Consider the following 21,686-nt stretch of genomic DNA (forward strand, 5'->3'; position numbering starts at 1 on the left):
TTTGCTACTTCTGCATGCTGGAATTCAGGCAAAGCTGAGTCCAGTGTCTGCACTATGGATTGTTCAACAGAGGCAGGCTGACAGGAGGACTAGTACAGTATAGTTTCCCCAGCTGGATCTCCCTCCTCTGTCTCTTACTGCAATCTTCAAGGCCGTGAAGGAAACAGCATTTCTATGTTCTCAGGTAACTTCTCCTGGAAGACTGGAATACGAAAACAAGCCCTCCAAACAATTCATATTCAATCTGCACATCATATTGTTTTCAAGGCAGTGGATGTGTCTTTGGAGAAGTCTTAATGTATGACTGCTGAGAGAGCATATGCAAACTCATTTGTTAATACGTGAGCCTACTAACTGGAACAAAAACCATCCTACCCTTTCCTTACAGGAATACATTTTTATTATAGGTCTGGAAGACAGTCATACATTTATCTAAGCTGCATGTGAGAAGAAAGTGTTATTTGTAGCTTTCCCCCTTAGGATATACATCTGTACAGGATAGCATGTGATTCAGCACAGAGGTTCTGCAAAATTAGTCTGTGTACACCTGTAGCCTGCGAGCAGTTTTGACAGTTATTGCCTCAGAGCATGACTCAAAGGAACAAGACAGTAAACCAGATAAAGGAATCTTCTTTTTTTCTCAATACAGTTTTTATTGTAAAAAGAAGGGTTAATGAAACTTTAGTTTCAGTAAGGAAATTATAAATTCATATTTTAAATATGTAAATATGAAAAAATAACCATTCAGCAACTATCAAAACGTTTTATCAATGGCTGGCACTCAGGGCATTTTCCCTCATTTTCATCCATCATCCACAGCAATCAAAAAATCAGTTTTTTTGGTAATCCTGAAAAGTGTAAATCACATTGTTAGCAAAGTATAGAGGTCCAGCCCCCTCCCAAAGTTTGATACCATTCTCAAGATACATCTACTCTTAGCTTCTAAATGCTGTTTACGACAATGGCAGTACATGATGACATTTTCTAACAAGATCTCTGAAAGACTGCCAGAATCAAAGCTCACTTGAATCAATATGTGTATTCCAAAAGTAACAAATTCTGTAATTAAGTATTAACCACATTTAGGATACATGTAAATATTTTTCTTTGTTCATATAAAAAGCTAACTAGCCAACTGCTGATATGAAAAACTAACCACTTAATTCTACTTTGAAACCTAAGAAGAGGAAGCCGTTCTAAGGCTTAACCCTGTCCCACCACACACACACACACACACTCTTAAGGATTTTTCTTACATGCTGTCAAATCCAGGACAAATTCTTAATCTTAGGTATTAATAGAATGTTTTTGGTTTTTTCCCAAACCAATAGTCTTGATATTAGATAGATTCCTTATGCTGAATTAACATAGGAAAAAATTTAGTGCACCATCCTTTATAATCCCTGTTTTGTGTACCTACAGCTCTGTAAGAAGGCATATTAATAGGACTAGAAATAGGTGTTCTGGGGAAGCAGCGCTACTTTTGGTTAAGTGCCAGGGAAGACATGGGCAGTGATGTCATCACAGAATCAGAGTCTCCACAAACCTCACTGATCAGAAAGAAGTGGTAGCAGTAGATATAAAGCATGCATGCTTAATACTTTTCACAGGCAGTCATCCATCTAGTGATAGTTTTCCCCTGAGAATAGAGGCTGTTTTCTGAGAAGTATTTAAATTTGGTGAATATGCCCCACAGCCTACAGGGGCTTGTTCTTGTGGAAAAGCAGCACACATGGGGACGGTATAAATCTTTATCCTAGCAGTCAGCTCCTGATGCCAATATTTTAGAGGAGGATACCCATCAGCAAGCATGCAGTCTATTCTGCCAAGTTCTGGAGTGCTGCCTCAACAGGGCTAGAGGAAAGAAATGTTCTCTGCAGGATGCAAGCACAGGCCACTCTAAGAATTTCAGGAAATGCAACTTATTTTTCTTTGAAATTACATTTGCACATTCCACCCGCTATAGCAATAAAAACATGCTGTCCTTCAAATTTTATTTAAACCAAGACTTGGAGGATTATTCTTCCAAACCACTATTCAAATTTTAAATTTAGATGGTAATGCCATGTAAGAATAGCAAATGAAATCCAGGGCAGCAGATTTGCTAGCTCTATCACTGGCTCTCTCCTTTAACATTTGTTGGCACTAGAGGAACTACCTTTGAAACCTTCTGGTTCTGTCAGCCCAGCTAAGGTAGTAACAGAACATTATGGAAAATCCACATTAGAAAATACATCATGTCTCCACTTCCTGGTAGAAATGATATTGCTTTTTATACCAATGCTCAAAGGTCTCAAAAAATAATGCTGACTTCCTTAATGCCTCATTTATAGCCAAAGCATGATCTCCTCTTGTTGAGGATAAGACTTTTGGACAGATGTTAAAGCAATAATTGTTCTAGCTTGCTACAGCTCTGGAAACTCTGCTCATTGTCAAAAGCACAAATTCAAATCATTAAGTCACAGAAATCAAGGAAGCATTTCTCTCTTTTTCCTGTCCTTTAGTTAACAGGCACATTTTAGGGCATATACTCCAAAACACTAAACACAAACCCTCATATGATCTTTGGAAAAGGAACTAAAATGCTTAAATTAATTGCCTACACTATCGTAACTTGCCAAGTTCCCACATGTCAGGTGACCCATAGTACTGGGGTCAGAAAACAGTGTGCAAGTAGTCAGCTGATTGCATTTTTTTTTGAGATTGAAATCTTAAGGTAGTGAACCTAATGTATTTTACTTCTAATTTGACAAAGACTTAGAAACAACAATTCAAAGTGCCTAAAAAGTAAGTTAAACCCTAATAAGGTAGCTGTCCTCTGAACTCAAGACGAAATACACTTTAATCGAAGTAGCTCCATTCAAAAAAAAAAAGTCACTCATATTAAAACTGTCTCATACTGGCAATAACAAAAGGCTGATGCTAACCTGACAGCTTATATCTAGCATATTTCAGAAGACCAACTCTGAGTTTAAGAATCAGTATTTGCCCCCCTAATAGAAGGCCTTAGTAATTTAATGTCAGATATAGGTCTTGAGTCCTGAGCACTTTTCTTTCCACAAAGATATGAAATACATGATACTGCTTGGAGGAGACTGGAGGTGGGTCACAGAAGTGCGCTTAATGTTCCTTACCCAGAGTGTTCTTAACAGTTAACTTCCTTACCTTAAGAGAGAGTGAGCAGAAATCTCTCTTCTGAATCTGATCTACACTCTCCAGCCTATCATTTTACAGAGTATCACACTATGTTCCAGACTCTCTTTTTTTTAAGTGGTGTGAAGTTAAATTACTTCCACCTGAGTAAGATGTCTCAGGAAAAAAAAAGGTTCATCATAACAGCCTATAATTTACTGGGCAGTACCACTCTCCATTACAGATATTAATGGAATAGGGTACTTCTTCAAATAGACTCCTAAGCATCACAGAAGAGCCTGTTTTGTGCTAATTCTGTTAGAACACAGAACTAAGGAATTCTGACCCCAAACCAAAGGGTATCAGCCAGTACCCAAAGAATTAGTTCATTCAGAGAGTTTTTCTTCTGAAACACTGGAAGCATTCCATTCTCTCTGAGCACATAGCTCCTATTTAAAACTGGTGACATATTAGGAAGTTACCTTGATCTATTCCTTCTATTCTTTTCCTTTTTAAATTTAAAAGTGCATTTTGTTGCTCCTTTGCAGCTTCTGCAGGACAGTTGGGTCTTGGCAGCTGATTTCCTGGAGTAGGTCCTGGTCGGTTACTAAAATACTTCTGTTTCAATGCCTTAATGATAATGGAAGAAAAAGAACCAAGTAATTAGTATGAAGTGCCAAAACAACATTTATAAAGAGGTTACAGAGAAACAAAGCACTTGCAATTGGGACTTAAAAACTACTTGAAAACTTTTATACTACAGGGTGGCCTTGGGGCAAATAGAGATTGTGTTCTCAATTACTGTCCACTCCACCTGGACCTGTAAAGCAAGGGATAATTGTGTACTCTTATTTTTAACTAGTGCTCAGACATCCTGACAAAACTAGATTATTTTGAAGAAGTCTTGTGTAAGCAGCTTCTACCTATGAAAAGCTTACATTCTGAATAGATGAGATGAGGATAAAGAAGAAAGTAGGAATAAAGAAAAATTAAAGGAATATATCTGAAGTCTTGATCACATTTAGGATCTGGACACCAGCTGTTTTGTTAGCTTTTAAGATGGGTCTTTCCCCCATATTTCTTTAACTGTGCTGTTTCTACTCTAAACTGTGAGGAAGACATCACTTTTATTAGAGCAGAAGACAAACACTAGCCACAGCAAGGTTGGTTTCATGTAGTGGAATTACATACCTTACTTTAAATTTTAGGAACCATGAAGTGTGGTTAACAAAAAATGGCTGTCTCTTAGGTAATCATACTCCTGCTAATGCCAGTTACATGATATTCAACGTCAGCTATAAATCAAACCAACACACTTAGCACAAGCTGTTTCCTGTCTTAAACTGCGGCATTGTCAATGAAAAGTTTAGACTAGAAAAGTAACATACATTCAAGTCACTATCCTACAATATGACCTAAAAATTACTTCATTCATATGAACTACTACAGTGGTGTCCCAAGCATAGCAGAACTAATTATCTGGAAACTTACACTGAATGTTCTTAAAGATGGTGGCCAAAACAGCCTGAATGTGCTCTGAAAAAATCTTCTAGTAAAAAGATACATAACACGTGCACTAATCTCTGGATTCAGATCCGCTGTGTCCAACCAGCAACGAGGGAGTCCTGGACCTAAGGGGACAGCTGTTTCTTGCATGCTTCCTTATCAGTGTGAAGTATCAGAAATACAGTTTTCAAACTGCCAACCGGTATATATTCCTCATCACAGAAATCAGTACTCTGAACCAGAATATTCTGCAAGATTTTTCTTCTAAGTCCTTCATTTCTCCTCATCAGGGAGTAGTGAAATTTAAAGTATAATGGAAAAGGATAATTAGATAAGAATGATGGTTTAAATCACCACAGAATTTTATGTTTAAAAAGCACCATAAAAGTTTAAATGATATTGAAGAAGAGACTGGATGAAGTAAGGAGGAAAACCTTTCAAACCCAGGGAATAAGATAAGCTATGTTAAAACTTAATCTTCAAGTTTTAGGTGACTGAATTTAGCATGTCAAATATGACTGTCGGAAGGTCATGGCTCATATACCTTTTAGTTGTCTACCTTCACTTTACACTGGGAATGGAGATGATCAGTTAGCATTACCCATGCCTTTAAGAGTTCTTGTTGGAGTTTTCGGTGAGCAAATGAGATGGGGAGCCTGGACAGACATTCCAGGAGCCTTTTTTATTATTTTATTCTGGCATCAGTCTCATGTACAAAGTTGAGACACAAGAGATGGTACAAGGCTCACGTCATCACAGGCAGCCAAAGACTTCCTTGTTACAAAGCATTCTTAAAAGCTTTTTAACCAATAGCATGCTTCTAAAATTTACAGACAACTGTTTTAACCAATCTTCAGTAACGCACATACAGCTGTTGTACACAATACTTGCTTGTTATGCCTTATATAATAATGCACAATATTCCATTATTAGGCTTAAACTTATCTATCTTGCTAAGCATATTTTTTGCAACTTCAAAACTTATCCCAGCCAAACCTAGAAACTCTAATCATTGTTTTAATGTCCTTGCTTGCTATATAATTGTATCTTCTTCTATCTTCAAGTTTTTGCAGCCAGAGCTGATTCCTAAATTCTTTTGCTTTATTTCTGAAACCTGCTTTTTTCTCACACCTAAGAGCTTTTCCACCTTTTGTGTTTCCCACAAGTTCTCTCTATAAAACACTGGGATTATGTTTCTAGTAATTAATGTGATGTTTCATTTCAAACTTGGCTTACTGGCTTCAAAACACATTTACGTGATATTAACAGTAGGTTAATGGACATTAAGAGATAACCCAAATGTACCATACCTGAGTAGCTGTAACTCTAGTGTTAGGATTAAAAGTGAATAAGCCTTGAAGAAGATTGAGCAGATCATCACCAGCTGCACTGAAGATATGCTGAAGTGGCATTCCAGGGAAAGGCTTAAATGTGACATAATCTGGAAGACTTGTCATCCCCTACAAAGACCAAAAATGAAATGTCTGTTTTTTCCTTAGAAGGAGTTCAGCTTTTCACAGAAAGGGAACTTCATATGGCTGTCTTTCAGCAGAAGCAATTCATCTTTCAAAACACCTTGCTAATACTTGGTCACTGAAATAAAATAAATGTAGGGATAGTAGGTCATAAAAGCTTTTTTTTTTTAATAACTGTTACAGTTGTTTCACACTTTCCCTTTCCAAATGATCTGTCCTTCCCTTGCTTTAGTTGTGACCAGTTCAAAAAGAAAAACGGCTAAAGGAAGCATGAAAGAATTTTAGACTGGGTCAGACAAATGAAATACAACTTCCTTTAATGAACTGACATGGTGGGAGGGAAAAGATTCACAGAAGAGTCAGTCTTCACTTTCTCTACATTAATAAAAGTTAGCTGAATATCGTGTGCATTTTGATTTTAAATGCACAACTGAAACTTTATTTGGGCAATGGGAGGAGGGAAGGAAAACATGCACCAAGAAGTTAAACAAAAGATTAACTGCATACTCTTTTGTTCAGTAGGTATGAAATCAATACCACTGTGTTCACATTCTAGCATAAAAATTACACAGATAATTGTAACAATTACCCAAACATAATACTTTAGTAATGTTTTAAGTATTTAAACCCCTAGTTGTCACACTTCAAGTTTGTCCAAGTAAAAGAAAATACTAACACTAGGTCAAAAATGTGTTTAATCAGTTATCATCTTGATAGTAAAGATTTCAATTATTAAAATGTATGTGTTTGGAAATGAACTTGGGAATGCATCATCTTAGTTGTGTTAGCCAATGTCCTGTTCTCTCTTTTCCCCACCTGTATCTTAAATCTTCCTCTCCAAAGGAAGCAGAAACGTCATTGCAAAAACTTTCATGTGTTGTATTTAGAATCCTGGAGCAATATCAGAATTGTGTGGGGCTAGCAGTGCCTCACACAGCATTTCTCCATTTGGCTACAGATCCATTTTGTCATCACATACCATAGCATTCCAGGACCATTTACACTAAGGAAAAGCTGCACGGAGAGGGAGCAGACGTGAACAAGTCCAGCAAGTGCTTCCACAACTCAACAACAAAACACAACAGCATGATCAGGGAATTCAGGACTCCATGTGCCTGTCAGCTGGTACAAGTTGCTCATCAGACATTATGTCCCACTTCCAATCAGTCTGTTTAATAACCATGGTTAGGTAGGTCATTGTGTGGCCCGACAATAAGTTTGGCCTGGTATTACCCAATTTGCTGTCATCTCAGATAACTGTACTACTAATTTGTATTTGTTACAGGACCATTGTTGAGGTACATTGTTTATCCTTAAAGCTGTTGGTCTGTGTTTCTCACTATCCCCAAACTGTAATTTACCCAGTCCAACTTAGGTCCCTACAAATGGTTCCTACTTCTGCAAGTGATTAAAGCCTTCTAGGTTAAAGCACGCTAATTAAATAAGTATCTCAAAAACATTAATCAGCAACAATAATCTCACACCAGTAGCCATAGGAAACGGTGCACACAGAAAGAAATCAAGTGCTGTTACTGTTGCTATTGACCAGTGGTTTGCCAAGAGAAACAACAAATCTCAGCTGCTTCATGAGATGCAACTGCCTTCTGTAAATCTACCCAAGTATTCTGGTATAACCATTTAATTTCAAGAGCTAAAATAGAGAGTAGCAAGTAAATGCAATGTCAGTCTGTTAAACAAAAAGACTCACAGGCCACTGTTCTTCTGTAGGAGTGCCCAGTGTTTCAAATATCCTTGTCAGCTGGTCAAGATCAGAGTCTCCAGGCAAAAAAGGAACCTGGGAGAAGGACACGGCATTTGATTGAATTAACTTCTGAATTTCAATTTTAGAAAGAAGCTTTGAGTGATACCTCACAACTGCAAGGCAAAAGCCCTCTGTATACCATCTCCCCACAAAAAGGTACACTGGATATTTGAGGCATTCTAGTCATGCCCAAATAGATTCTGAAGGTTTCCTGAACCCAGGCTTGATATCACTGACTTGACAACAGACAGCTGAAACAGAAGATTACACCACAACCACATTAATGTAAAATAACTAAACAGAAAATATTTTATATCTCAGTTGTCAGCTTAAAGTCAGTTGGTCATGGCGATCTTTTCACCACCTGTTCTCTGGATTGCACAAGTTAGCCTTATGAAATGAAATGAAAGCGTGAGGGAGAGTAGAGACCCACTAGGACAGAAAACTGTCTGATCAGTGTCACATCTCATTTAAGCAAAGAAGAAGACTGAAAAGGGGATATCTGCCATCCAGCTTGTAGCTAGCATATCAGGCACACAATGCAAGTAAAAAGACACTTGGTGACCAAAGCAAATTTATGAAGAATTAGAGGAACTGTTGTATTAATTAGGACAGAAACACTACAATGAATATTCCTAGTAGACAGCAAACTTCATTTCAGCACCACGAAAGCCCCTTGAATACACACTGCTTTCATTAAAAGCTCCCAAAAGTTGCCTTGTCCTGAAAAAGGACACACACATTTCAAAATATCACAGTGATAAAAACCGAACCATAATACACTTTCTGTTTTGTGACAAACCAAAGAATCAACTGAATTCAAGAGTTATTTGCTTTTTAACTTTGCTTAAATGTATTCAACTTTAGCAGGTCTAATGCATATTTATGTACACATCACCAGGGCTGCTTAAAGAGCCACTGTACATTTCTATGTCTGAATTGCCAATCAAATTGAACCAGCACACCTATTTGGTGTGACCAATGAAGGCGAAAGGTTTCTTTCAAGGTGTTTTCACACAGAAAGCTCTCCAGTCTGGTTATGATATGGCCACAAAAACATTCTAAGTAAGGTGCAGAAACCAAGCAGAAGCTACTTAATCATGGAAGATAAATTATGCTGCAGGCTACTTCATGCCTTCAGCTGTGTCTGTGCCCCAGCCCTCCACTGGTCCCCTCACACTTTCATGTCTTCTCCAAAGAGCTGTATGATAAACATTCTACTTCCATGGAAAATACTCAAGTACCATTACATCTGTGTACCACACTCAGGAGTGCCATAGGATTATCCTGATATTAACCCTCAGCTTCATTCCAGTATTGTCAACCAATTGCAGTTTAGAAAAACATTACTCTTTCATTCACTACAAATAAACCCACAATTAAGGTACCGGTGATTATAATTGAGGGACAGAGTATAAGGGACAGCCCATGTACGGCATCTGTGATATTACATTTCTAGAAGGATAATGGACCAAAATAGATGTCTGTGGACTGCTAGCATTACCTACTTGGCTTCTTCCAAGGCAAGACTGTGACAGTTTGTTTCAACTATTTTACCCAGCTGTTTTTAAAGACTGCCAGTGCTTCTGATGTCCTTGAAACCTCAGTCTATTCCAAAAAACCACTTTCATTACAGTTAACAAGCTTTTGGAAAGTTTCTTCTAGCTTGTCTTCTAGCCTGCTAACCTGGTGCTGTTAGCAGGAAAGAAGAAACCCACATAAAAAGCCATCATGCACGGAAGGGCAAATACAAAATGCTTACATTTCAATACTTACTCTGAGGAGCAATTCAGCTAAAATACAACCAACAGCCCACATATCAACACCAACACCATACATTCTAGCCCCAAACAATAGTTCTGGGGCTCGGTACCACCTGAAAAGAAAACACATTTTGGAAGAATCACCTGGCTTTGCTCATATCAAGTGCTATGTATTGTAGCAATGCAAAAGCTAAAAAAAAAAAGGGTATTACTTCTGCCTATATATTTTTCAGACAATGAAGACCTGTATTCTGCAAATTGTTTTGTTTAAAAGAGAATGAACAAATTTGTCACACCTCACCATAGGGTCACCTACAACCACAGATTAACTACAGTTTCAACTGACCTGATTACAAGTACTGAACTGCAGACATGCAAGGAAGAAAGTTTTTAACATGCAGGTAAACTGAAATTTTCTTAAAATTTTATGTTGAATGAATCACAGCAATACAGAATTCCTCCCATTTTCCAAGAATCTCCATATCAACAGACCTAAGTACAGAGACTACTTTTATGCAAAATGAGCCTTGTTGTTTTGAAACAACTACTTACACTGCCTAAGAACAATCAAGTTTAATGAAATGACACTGCATTTGAAACTACAGTAGAATTTCTGTCTTTTGAATAAAGGTCTTAAACCAGCTTTGCCTGAATAGTTTTAGCATTACAGCAGTCAGAAAGCAACACATTGCACATTTTGCAGCTCCTTATATATATAAGCATGCCATATAAAACATTTATAAATAAGTTAATTGGTTCAACTGTTTGTCTCAAAATAGGTAATGTGGCTAGCTCCAAAAATGGTCCTAGGTCTCGTGATTATCAGAAAATAGCAGCTGTCTTGCTCCAAAATCCAGGCTTGTAAGTAGATACATACTATTTACACACATTTCAAATAGTATAATTTTGATAGATACCAGAACAAACTCCACAGATGCATATTCTAGCAGTTCTTATGGAGACTTTGTTAAACAATGCTTCCCTGTGGTTTTTTTTTTAATGTAGCTCTTACCACATCACATGAGATAGATGCCACTCTGAATATGTTGATTTGACATGACATATTTCAAGAAACACTTATAAAACAATTAAACAATCTCTGTGTAAGAAACAAAATAGAATGTCTTACCTTGTTACTACCTGGTGTGTATAAACTCTATTTGGGCTTCCAAAAGATTTTGCCAAGCCAAAGTCAGCCAATTTTAAAACTCCATTTTCATCTAGCAACAAGTTATTTGGTTTAAGATCCTGTCAGTATAGAAAACAAATTATGGCATTTGTCAGGATTGATAAAAACAGACATATAATGAATCTCCTGGCAGACACATCATAACAGTATTGTAAAATGAAAGATTTGATTCTATCCTAAAACCTACATTGTGAGCAAAAAAATTTAAACCCCCCAGGAATTAAGTATTCCATCATATATGAAAATCATAGTGGGACAGACCCATTTAAATATTAACACATTTATGTAGTAGAGTTTAAAAAAGCCATTTGATAGGTTTTACCTTTTCTGCAGGTACAGCACTTATGTTATCTGCATAGGCGACAACTGAATAACAAAAAGACCTGGCCAATACTTCAAATAACTGCAGAAATCACAGAAGTCACACAGTTCAATACAGTAGCAACATCTTGTGGGTTGACCTCTGGCCAACAGAAAAGTATCCACACAGTCATTTGCTCATTCTATTCTCATCCCACATGCCACCTTCAGCGGTATAGGGAAGAGAAGATCAAAAGAAAATTCTAGGAGCAATATAAAGGCAGTATAACAGGTGAAGGAAAGAAGAAAAAATTCAAGCAAACAAGCAAGGCAATGGAAATCCTTCACCACCTCCCAAAAGGAGTACAATACGTGGTCTGCAAACAACAGCCACCTTGGAAACCAAAATTCCCCTTTTTTCCTCTACCCCAGTTTTTACTGCTGAGCAAGGCATTACAGGGCATGCAGTATTCCTCTGGACAACTTGGGTCAGCTGCCTCAGCTGTGTCTCGTCCTTAATTAATTCTTGCCTATCTCAAGCCTATGCATCAGGGCAAGGGCAGAGTGGGAAAAAGAGAAAGCCTTGACACTGCCTGATACAAAGGAGAAAGCCTCAAGAGCCCAGCTGCTGTGAAAAAAGTCCAATCCAACCCAGTCAGACCCAGTTAATAGTGATAATTACCGTCATATCTAACTGGAGAACCTTTTATGTAAGTATCGAAGTCATAACCACATCAGTAATTCTTAACATTTCTGGTACTGCTATTATCTTTCCAAAACACTAAATATGAATGCCTATGGAAGGAGAATGTCTGAACTCCAAAACTACCTTCATTAGACTTAAGACTCTAATTCTAGCCAATGTGATTTTTGTTGCAGGATGAAGGCTGTCAATTTAGTACATGCTTACCCTGTGTAGAATCCAATGCTGATGCAAATATTCTAATCCTTGAAGTGTCATCAGCATATATGCCTTGATGTGAGACTGTGTCAACACAATACTCGTATCCTTTATAATAACCTGGAAAGTGTTAAAGTGATGGCAAAACTCGGCACACAAGACAAACTTATTTCCACTCTTTCTGCTCAATAGTCATTTCAGCAAAGTACAAATTAACAGTCAAATATTCTCTACCATTTCACCCTTTTTTCAGAAAAATAGGCCTGCTCTGGAGATCAGAAATTGAAATGGGGCATCCAGATAGATTATATGAACTTTGCATAACCTGCCAATGAAAAAATGTGTGGGAAACAGAAGTTTAGTATTTAATCTCAGTTCCATGTTGATACCCAAACTTCCAAGACAAAGATGTACACATACAAATGATAAATGTGTCAGTAAACCTGAAATTATGCTTCCACTTATTCCTTTCTCTTTGCAATCTAAGCAACTCATCTTTGTAAATACAATGGTTTCCTCTTCTGTTTCCAAAAAGACCAGAAGTTATGGCCACTTCACTGTATTTACAAAAATCTATTTAAGTTTTCTACATTCTTTGATTTTTAACATTAAAATTCTATGCGAACACCCCAAAGCTTGTTTGTTAATACTACTGTCCTGTTCAGTAGTAGCCTTTCATAAGTTGTTTGAGTTACAGAAGAGGTAAGACAACACAAATTTCACGTATGCAGCATATGATTAATCACAACAGGCAGCAGTCTCAGTGGCAGCCTGAGTGATACCACAATACAGTTTAAAGACTGCACATCATCAAAGACCACAGCATCAGTAGTACAAGATTATTTTATTTTTCTTTTAACACCAATCTTCTTCATCTCTAAACGCTGCATAGCTACTGTGTAAACAGAAGGAATCCTCCAAAAGTCTACTTATTACTTTCAATAGCAAAAATCTGACCTAACCTTCTCAAGTCTTGCATTCATTTAAATTTCAGCAAGCTTGTATCTGTAAGGTACTGATTTGCAATTACCTAGCATTGCTACATTTGAAAAAATGTTTTAAGTGCATGTGATTTTCTACCAGCTCATCTCTTGGTATATTTTAGTGTCACACTTACCTGAACATGTCTGATATTATGCTTATCAATTCCCTTCCAGAAGCAATGATCTGTGACAGAGGTTCTACACTCTGACTGGAGTTCCAGAAAACTAACACAGTAAACACAATTTGTTTCTTTAAGATCATGCTGATAAGTATTTAAAAGTAAAGGAATTAAATAAGAACTCATAAAAACTGAAACTACTCAAGCTACTTTTAAGACACGATCTTCATCAACTGACATAATAAAAGCCACCTTTCTAATATGGGCAAATATAAGCCTGTTAAAGCAGCACTTTCACAAACCATCTTAAGATACTGAAATTTAAAAAGTCTTTAAAAATCTTACCTCTAGATCTGTTTCCATAAAATCAAACACCAAACTAATGTTGGACTTGTGTCCAAATGCATCAATAAGCTGCAAAACAAAATACATTATGATTAAGTATGCTCTGATTCTTCCAGTTTTCTGAAATTCAACACCATTGTAGTCTGCATGTGGATTTTCAGCTTATTGAGAACTGGTTTAAGTTTTTTGACTTGTAACACAAAAATTCTTACTCAGTTTAGTTTCTTAACTCAATTTCCAAACCAGAAAAAAATCCCCATTAAGTATGGAAATAACATTTTACATGAACACTCTTCCCTCCTGGAGATAGGAAAAAAGAGAAAGAATTAACTTTATCATGTTAACTACAACAGATAATGTAATGCACACCCTATCTTCAAAACTTTGCTGTTCTACAGAACTCCTACCCTTTATTGAGACCAGTTTAAGTTTGCCCATGGATTCAGGTCTGTGTATTTGCTTCCTGATCATAAATTTGCCTAATTCTTCTTTGAACTGTTGATGCAATTTGCTTCTACATTGCCCATGGCAACACATCCTAGAAATTCATTACACACCGAGTGAAGCAGTACAGGTTGCACTCCTGCTGCCAGTAGGTTTTAAACACATCTCTTATTTCTAGTACAGTGGGGTTTGGAAATACCAGTTCTGCATGGACACCACCTATCACTTTGGTTTTGTAGACTTCCCCATTCCCAGCCTATCCCTCTCCAGAGTGATGAATTCCTCACTTTTTCATAAAGAATATTCTCCACCCCTTTGCCATTTTAGTTGTCCTTCTCTGCATATTCTCTAACCTCAACAGCTAAAGCAGCCACTTTGAATGCAAGTTCACAACTCAGAAGAGAACAATGTTTCCACTTTGAGAAGTATATGGAAAACTCGTATTTGGTCTGCTCGATCATATTTGACAGACTTTCTAACTATCACTATGAGCTAACTTCAAAATGTCTTCAGCTCCAGCTGGGTATCTGTAGGTGTAAGTCTACCAAAATGCAACTGAAGCTGAAAAGATGCAGGTTTTACTCCTTCCAACCGAGATTTTAAACATCGTATCTGTGTGCTAAAATCTAACAAGCCACATGACTTCCCCTTTACCACTGCTTAAAAAGCCTGCTTTTTGACTGTCACCAATTCCATATGAAGCAAACAATCAGGTAAATTCAGCACTGTGTTCATTTGCATTTCTATCAGAGATACAAAATCAAGTAACCTAAATTTTCACAATTCTTCGCACCATTTAGCCCAAGGCTAAAAACTAAAAGGATTAAAAAAAATACTTGCCTTTGTTATTGAAACAGGCATTTTGCCATAACAATTGTTGAACTACTGAAAGTATTTGAAGACTGATTCTAGAGCTAGCATTTATTTTACTTACACCAATAATATTTGGATGGCTTAGCTCCTGTAACAGTTTTATCTCCCTGAGGGCTGTCCTGTTGATTCCTACATTGATGGAAAGAAGAAATGAAGATGAAAGAACAAAACTAAAAACTCCGAATTAAGCTCCAAATAAACCTGTCATTCTGCTACTCACAGACTATTTACTACTACAAATTGCACTCTTAACACTCAACAACTTATTAAATAACAAGTATATTACCATAACTAAGTAAATTACTGCAGAATAAAAGTGGTCATACGCTTTCTTCCACAGCAAGTCTATTTTACACCACAGCAATAAGGTTTAGTTATGAAGCAACGTGTCTGTATTTTGGCAAAAAGGGAAGGCCTAGCAAAAAAAACCCCCCCCAAAAAAACCCCCACCTTTTTCAGGGTATTGGAAAGCTTGCTTTAATTTTTAAGAAAAGTTTCATCTTGCAAACATCAGTTCCTCAACATGCCTCACTTCCAGAGGGAGGCATTCTGTCAAGCAACATGAATAAATCTCTTTTCTTTTTAACATAGTACTATCTAAAAATGCAAGGCACATGTTTTTCTGTATTCATGCTGTAGCATACGTAAGGCATAAAAGAGAGAGTGACCAAAACCTGCTCCTTCTTGCTTGAATCTTTTCACAAGCAGATTTTATAGAGAAAAAATCAGGGGCCAACAGAAAGCAAATGATGCCCTTCAGCAGTCACCCTGATGGCACTATATCAAACCATGATTCCTGCAGGGTACCAGTTCCTCCTTCAAAAATGCTAGTGTGTGGCTTGTATGAAAACTGACTGGTAAGCAACTGCTCCTGTGGTATATTATATCATACAGAAGCTGCAGCTGCACATGAACTGAAAAACAGTGTTCTCCTAAAACCTGGGATATGATTCAATGCTAAGACTAGCAAAGTTTTGGGCAAAGCTACATGGATTGCTTTACATTCCTGCTTTGCCTGTTTAAATTATCTGTTTTGGAATCAAATTAACAATGGCTGCTTTTGAGTGGGCACAGCCTCAGATGAAAACAAAAAAGCATGCCATGTTATGAGATAACACAGGGAAAGGAGATATGATCATTATTTTTAATAACATCTTTCATCTACAGCTAGACACTGTAGAGGCCGAAAGTAATGACTGTCCATAAGGGACATCAGGCCACTGAAGGCCATGTGGATCACGACTCTCAGGCAGTCAGCTCAACTGTGACACTCTGGGATGAGTGATCAGCTTCTCTTTAAAAGAAAGGAACTGGAAAGTTGATAGCAAACACTCTTCATTGGAAAGCTGGTAACCTGATGCAGGATTCCTGAAGGACAGCAGCCTGCACACAAAATTCTGCTGCGCCCCACAGGCTATAAGAGAAGACCAAGATTACTCGGTTTCAATTTGCCATATCCATGCCTAGAGGCATGTGGCTCATCAGAGCACATGCTCTACAGTGCTGAACATTAAAAAAACTTACACAGAGACAGAAGTTTTGATCTTTTTTTAATCAACTTTTGCCTCAGCATACATCACAAAAACAGAACAAAGGAAACATCTGAAAATGGACAAAAATACTCTTGCTTGTCTTAAATATTTAAGGCACAGAGATGTATTGATATAAAAAGGTATTCTAAACTCAGTGCTGTTATTATTATTATTATTACTATTATTCTATGCTATATTCATGTTTGAATTCCATTAAAATTGAGAAGTTATATATTTATATTTAGATATATACCATGCATGCAGGTATCTATGCTGCTTTTGGCTGTCCCTGAAGTTTGTGAAGCAAACCTCTACTAAGCCTTGCAGCGGGCATTGAGTTCAATTTTCTCAGCCAAGGTATGTTACAGGAAATTAATGTATCAATTTACAAAACCAAAGAAAACAAAGCACAGCTTCTAGAGCATGAATTTGTTTTAAAACTCACCATCTTTAGCTTCTGATCTATGCCCCAGTTTAATCTGAAAATAAATATTTCATGTTAAGTAAGATTACGGTGGCGGGCAATACATTTTTTAGTACTGCTCTTCTACGACAGAATGAGTATCACAGTGTTCCGCAGTGGTAGGGAGGAGAAGAGAGATCCAACAGGCAGGCATTGTGCAGCAAGATCCCTTTTTTTAGTTATTTTACAACTCTTTTATAGACTTTTTTCTTCATAGTCTAATTGGTCAAGGGATCAGCCACCCCTTGGGGGTGATTGGCAAAAATCCTAAAACATCCATTGTCAAAATATTTTTCTACTGTACATAAACAAAGCTTTGCAAGGTTGCAGGTATTCACAGCTTATAGAACTCTGAAAATATCTTCCCTGAGAGAGAAAAATATCTCACGGGACTGGAAAGAAGCAAGAGAAATTCTTGCTAGCAGCATATTGTATCCACAAATGAGTTTTATTATAATGAAGCACTTTACCAGCTAGGTTGGTTTTAGTTGGAGTTTTTTTTCCCCTTAAAAAGTAACTGTCTCTACAGCATTAGTTTTTACAAAAAATAGCCATGACGGCACTGAAACCAGTCATAATGCAAACTGACAGCATAAACTGCTTTGTAGCCACAAAGCTTTATTATATCACTTGTGAGCTTATCCTCAGGGAGAAATGAGAGCTAAGTAATTGACAGTTACCTTAGAATGATTCTAGTAAAATTAGCATTGGCTGTAAACCTGAGCTGACTTAAAATCCTTTTGTCTCAATCATCTAATGCCCTGAAATTTCAAGTCCAGAATCCTACCTTAGATATTTCCAGGTGATAAAAGTTAAGAAAATATTCTGATACAATAAAGAATGCTTTTCACCACAACTACTACCAGTATCAACCATACAAGAGAAGTATTGCAATGCTAAAAGGGATTAGTGCATTAAACAAAATTACTTACTATTGACACAACTCACTTTGTTGAGTAGAGTCATAACTAAAGAAACTGCTGTAACATGCATTTTTCATCCTCACAAAGAACAGCTGAAGACCCATTTTTAATACAAAAACTTCCTGCAATCCCTTCAGATAGGAACAAGTGAAACACTTCACAACAATGTAAACATTTTCATCACTTGTATACAAACAACCATGTTGGAGATCCAAGATCACTTTTGTCATATTTTATCAAAAAACTGTCATTCTGGATAAGGGACATTACTGAAACTCTCCAGTCTAGTGAGGCCCTCTGATTACTAGTCATTATTGGTTGTTCACAATAACAAATAAAAGACTGAGGACACTCAGAAGATACTTCACGGTCCCAGGACAATCTATAGGGGGATATGGAGCACAGGTAGTGATTTTCTCAATCCTTCTGGTAAGAAGAAATAGTATTGATAGGAATAGGCAGATCCAAAAGATTGACATGTGGCTCTGAGGTTGGTGTCATCAGAAAAACTTTGGGTTCTTTGACCATGGAATGATTTAACACCTGTTCTACTGACACCTGATGGGTTACACCTTTCTCAGAGGGGAAAAAGAGCTCTAGCACAGGAGCTAGTGGGGCTCATTGACAGAGCTTTAAACTGGCTTGAAAGGGGGAAAAGGAAAATACCAGGCTCGCCAGTGATGATCAGTGGGATGGCGTGTCAAAACTTGAGGAAACAAACACTCATGGGCTACCTCCATCTGCTCCATGCGGTGCTGGCTACAGAGCACAACTCCTGAAATCTTTCTACACCGATGCATGCAGCATGAGGAACAAACAAGAGGAGCTCAAAGCTTTGACTCAGTCCCAGAGATTTGATATCACTGACTTAAAGGAAACCTGGTGGAATGAGTCCTGTGACTGGAGTGCCCTGTGGGGAAGTTACAGGCTCTTCAGGAGACGCAGGAGGGCAGAAGAGGCAGGGGCATGGCATCATATGTAATGGAAGGGCTGGAATGTATGGAACTCACAGCTGGCAACAGCACAGTTGAGAGCCTCTGGACAGGAACCAAGGGACAAACAAATAACGCGGATGTCATTGTGGGAGTCTGCTATAGACCTCCCAGCCAGGATGATGACACCAGTGAATTCTTTGAAGAACTAGCGGATGCTTCCAAGTAAACTGCCCTTGTCCTTATGGGGGAATTCAACTTCCCAGAAACCAAGTGGAAGCATCACACAACTGGTACAGCCTGGGCCAGAAGATTCCTTAAAGTCCTGGAAAACTTTGTGGAACAGGTCCTAAGGGAACCGACCCAGAAAGATGCCGTTTTTGATCTGCTGCTTGTCAACAGAGAGAATCTTCTGAGTGAAGTGGAAATTGGGGCCATCTTGGCCACAGCAACCACAAAGCCATTGAGTTTAAAATCCCTGTTGACAAGAGGAAAGTGCCAGCAAAACTTCAACCCTGGACATGAGGAGAGCAGACTTCAGGCTGCTCATGGAATTAGTAAGTTCCCTGGGACAGCATTTTTGCAGGTGCTGGGGTCCATCAGTGCTGACCACTTTTTAAGCATCACCTCCTAAGGGCACAAGAGCAGGCAATTCCCAAATGTGACAAGTCAAGCAGACAAGGCAGAAGGCCAATTTGGCTGAACAGTGATGTCCTCTTGAATATAAGGTAAAAAAGGCAGGTGTATGCCCAGTGGAAGCAGGGTCAGGTGACAGAGGAAGACTACAGAGATGTTGCTTGCCACTTAAGTATTTATTAGAAAAGGAATCAACATGAGATGCCAATCTCAATGGACAAAGCTGCAGGAAGCAAGGCTTTTCTAATTAAATTATTCAGGAAACCATTTGTCTAAAAATGACAGGACCTGAGGTAACAGCATGAAGCTGACTTAGGAGAGGTTAAGGTTAGATATTAGGAAAGGGTTCTTCATCCAGAGGAGCTGGGCACTGGAACAGGCTTCCCAGGGAAGTGGTCAAGGCACCAAGCCTGTACAAATTCAAGAGATGTTTGGACAATTTTCTTGGGCACATGGTGTGATTCTTGTGTTGTCCTACAAAGGGATGAGAGCTGCGACTCGATGATCTTGATGGGTCCCTTCCAACTCAGTATATTCTATGATTCTATAAATTTTAAGGAACTTAATAAGGGATAACATTCTGGACTGAAGGAAATTGGGCACAGCAGCAGGAAAGATTTAAAATAAAAGAAAAAAACCCACAACCATCAAGGTATAGTAAAGTCTACAGTTTGGAAATATGTGTGTGTTGGTTTGTTTGTTGAATAAACCTAATAAATAACCAGGAATTCAAGTCACAGACCATACAACCCTTCAGAAACACAGCAAAGCCACTCCCTCTTCTGGGGCGGGTGGGCATTACAGATAAGTTAACTAGACCATTTAATCAAAACTCTTTAGAAACAGAAATGTGTATTATCCCCTTTCCCATGAAGTCGGTCAAAAAATAAGAAAAAAGGCGTCAGGTAGGTCAAGAGCAACCACGCACTTGGTGACACACTGAGAAGACATTCTGACGCTCACCTTCTTAATAGCCACGATTCGGCTGTTCGTCTTGTCCTTGGCTTTATAGACGGTGGCGAACTGGGGACAGAGAGAGATGGTGTCGTGAGCAGGGGCTGACGGACCGTGCGAGGGAGAGGCCGCCGAGTCCCGCTCAGGCCCGGGGTGGGCACCACCCGGCTCCCCCCGCGCCCCCCTCCTGCCGCGAGAAGCCGGGCCCAGCCGGGCTGCTGCAGCCCCAGGGCCCCGGACGGTCCCCGCCGCGGTCGCTCACCTGCCCCTCCCCGAGGAAGTCGAGCTTCTCGTAGCGCTTGGCGCGGGCCCGCGCATCCATAGCCGGCGGGATGTGGGGAGGGAGCGGCGGGGACACCACGGCGCGGCCACGGCCCTGCTCGGCGCTTCCACCCCGCGGCCCCGCCGCTTCCGGCCCCGCCCCGGCCCGCCCCCTGCGCGCGCAGCCGCCCTGGGCCAGGCGCACGCGCCCTTCCCTCACGAACGGGTGCTCGGCTCGGCTGTGTGGCGGCGTTGTCACGGCGGCTGTGTGCTGCCGCGGGCAACAGCTCGTCCCACAGGCTGCTTCTGTTTTGACCCTGATCTCAGGTCTGACATTCGGGAAAAATTCTGCATGCTTTCTGCGTAGATAGGTATATTTTAATAGAAAAATGTTACTCTCTAGAAAGTGTGTTCTCGGCCACTTTGTTAGGTTCTACTGGAAATTCTTAATTGTACTCCTATAGTTTCTTCATTATGAACAATTACTTGCAATATACTAATGAAAACTCCCATTCAATAGCCATCAGAGGTAAATACTTCGGGAGAAATTTTCACTTGAAAATTCATTTCCCTACATGCCCAAGCTTTGCTGTTATTTAAAAAATTAGTCTGTAAGATAACAAAGCTGCAAAGCTGTGAAGAACAGCCATCATCTCTGAGAGCACTTCAGTGTCCCATTCGTGCCTGTAAAATCATTACCAGTGAGTCACCCTGGTGAGTCAGCCTTACCTCAATCCCTAGAAAAGTGATGGCATGCCTCACAGTGGAGGCCATCTCTACCTGTGTGGATGACAAGAAGCTGATTCAGGAATAGTAGCATGTGACCAACCTGATTGCCGTCTACAATGAAACAACTGCTTGGAGGGATGAGGGGAAAGCAGTGGATATTGTCTACTTGACTTCAGCAGGGATTTCAAAGCTGTCTCTCACAACATCCTCATAGACAAACTCTGGGCTGTGGGCTGGATGAGTGGACAGTGAGGTGGGTTGAGAAATGGCTGAACAATAGATCCCAGAGGGTCAAAATCAGTGGCACAGGGTCTGGTTGCAGGCCTGTCCCTAGTGGTGTCTCCCAAGGTTCAATGCTTAACCGTTCAACTTGTTCATCCATGACTTGCATGAAGGGGCAGATGCCTCCTCAGCAAATTCACCAAGGACACAGAGTTGGCAGGAATGGCCAACATACCCAGGCG

At 39.1% G+C, this 21,686-nt stretch overlaps 1 protein-coding gene across 3 annotated transcripts; it reads right to left on the minus strand.

The window, feature by feature from the left end:
• Positions 1–629: 629 nt before the first annotated feature.
• CDK7 (cyclin dependent kinase 7) lies at positions 630–20,649 on the minus strand. 3 transcript variants are annotated; one of them, XM_048291174.1, is made up of 12 exons: positions 20,495–20,649; positions 20,242–20,301; positions 16,770–16,803; positions 14,854–14,921; positions 13,476–13,544; positions 12,038–12,148; positions 10,768–10,886; positions 9,652–9,751; positions 7,822–7,908; positions 5,949–6,098; positions 3,615–3,762; positions 630–848 (listed from the first exon to the last, which is right to left on the minus strand). In XM_048291174.1, the coding sequence occupies exons 1-12, from the start codon at positions 20,552–20,554 to the stop codon at positions 823–825; spliced, it is 1,032 nt and encodes a 343-aa protein (XP_048147131.1). In that variant the 5' UTR covers positions 20,555–20,649; the 3' UTR covers positions 630–822. The 3 variants fall into 3 exon arrangements, with proteins under 3 accessions (XP_048147131.1, XP_048147132.1, XP_048147133.1); XM_048291175.1 differs by lacking the exon at positions 12,038–12,148; XM_048291176.1 differs by lacking the exons at positions 16,770–16,803; positions 20,495–20,649 and having other exon boundaries at positions 20,242–20,282.
• Positions 20,650–21,686: the final 1,037 nt, after the last annotated feature.

The sequence above is a fragment of the Corvus hawaiiensis genome, chromosome Z, assembly GCF_020740725.1.
Source record: "Corvus hawaiiensis isolate bCorHaw1 chromosome Z, bCorHaw1.pri.cur, whole genome shotgun sequence".
NCBI classification, from domain to species: domain Eukaryota; kingdom Metazoa; phylum Chordata; class Aves; order Passeriformes; family Corvidae; genus Corvus; species Corvus hawaiiensis.

Coding starts and splice junctions, on each gene's coding strand:
- CDK7 (XM_048291174.1), bottom strand. CDS start 20,554: ATGGATGCGCGGGCCCGCGCCAAGCGCTACGAGAAGCTCGACTTCCTC. Junction 14,922..16,769: donor TAGATCAGAAGCTAAAGATG/GTGAGTTTTAAA, acceptor CCATCAATGTAG/GAATCAACAGGACAGCCCTC. Junction 3,763..5,948: donor CTAGAGTTACAGCTACTCAG/GTATGGTACATT, acceptor ATTATCATTAAG/GCATTGAAACAGAAGTATTT.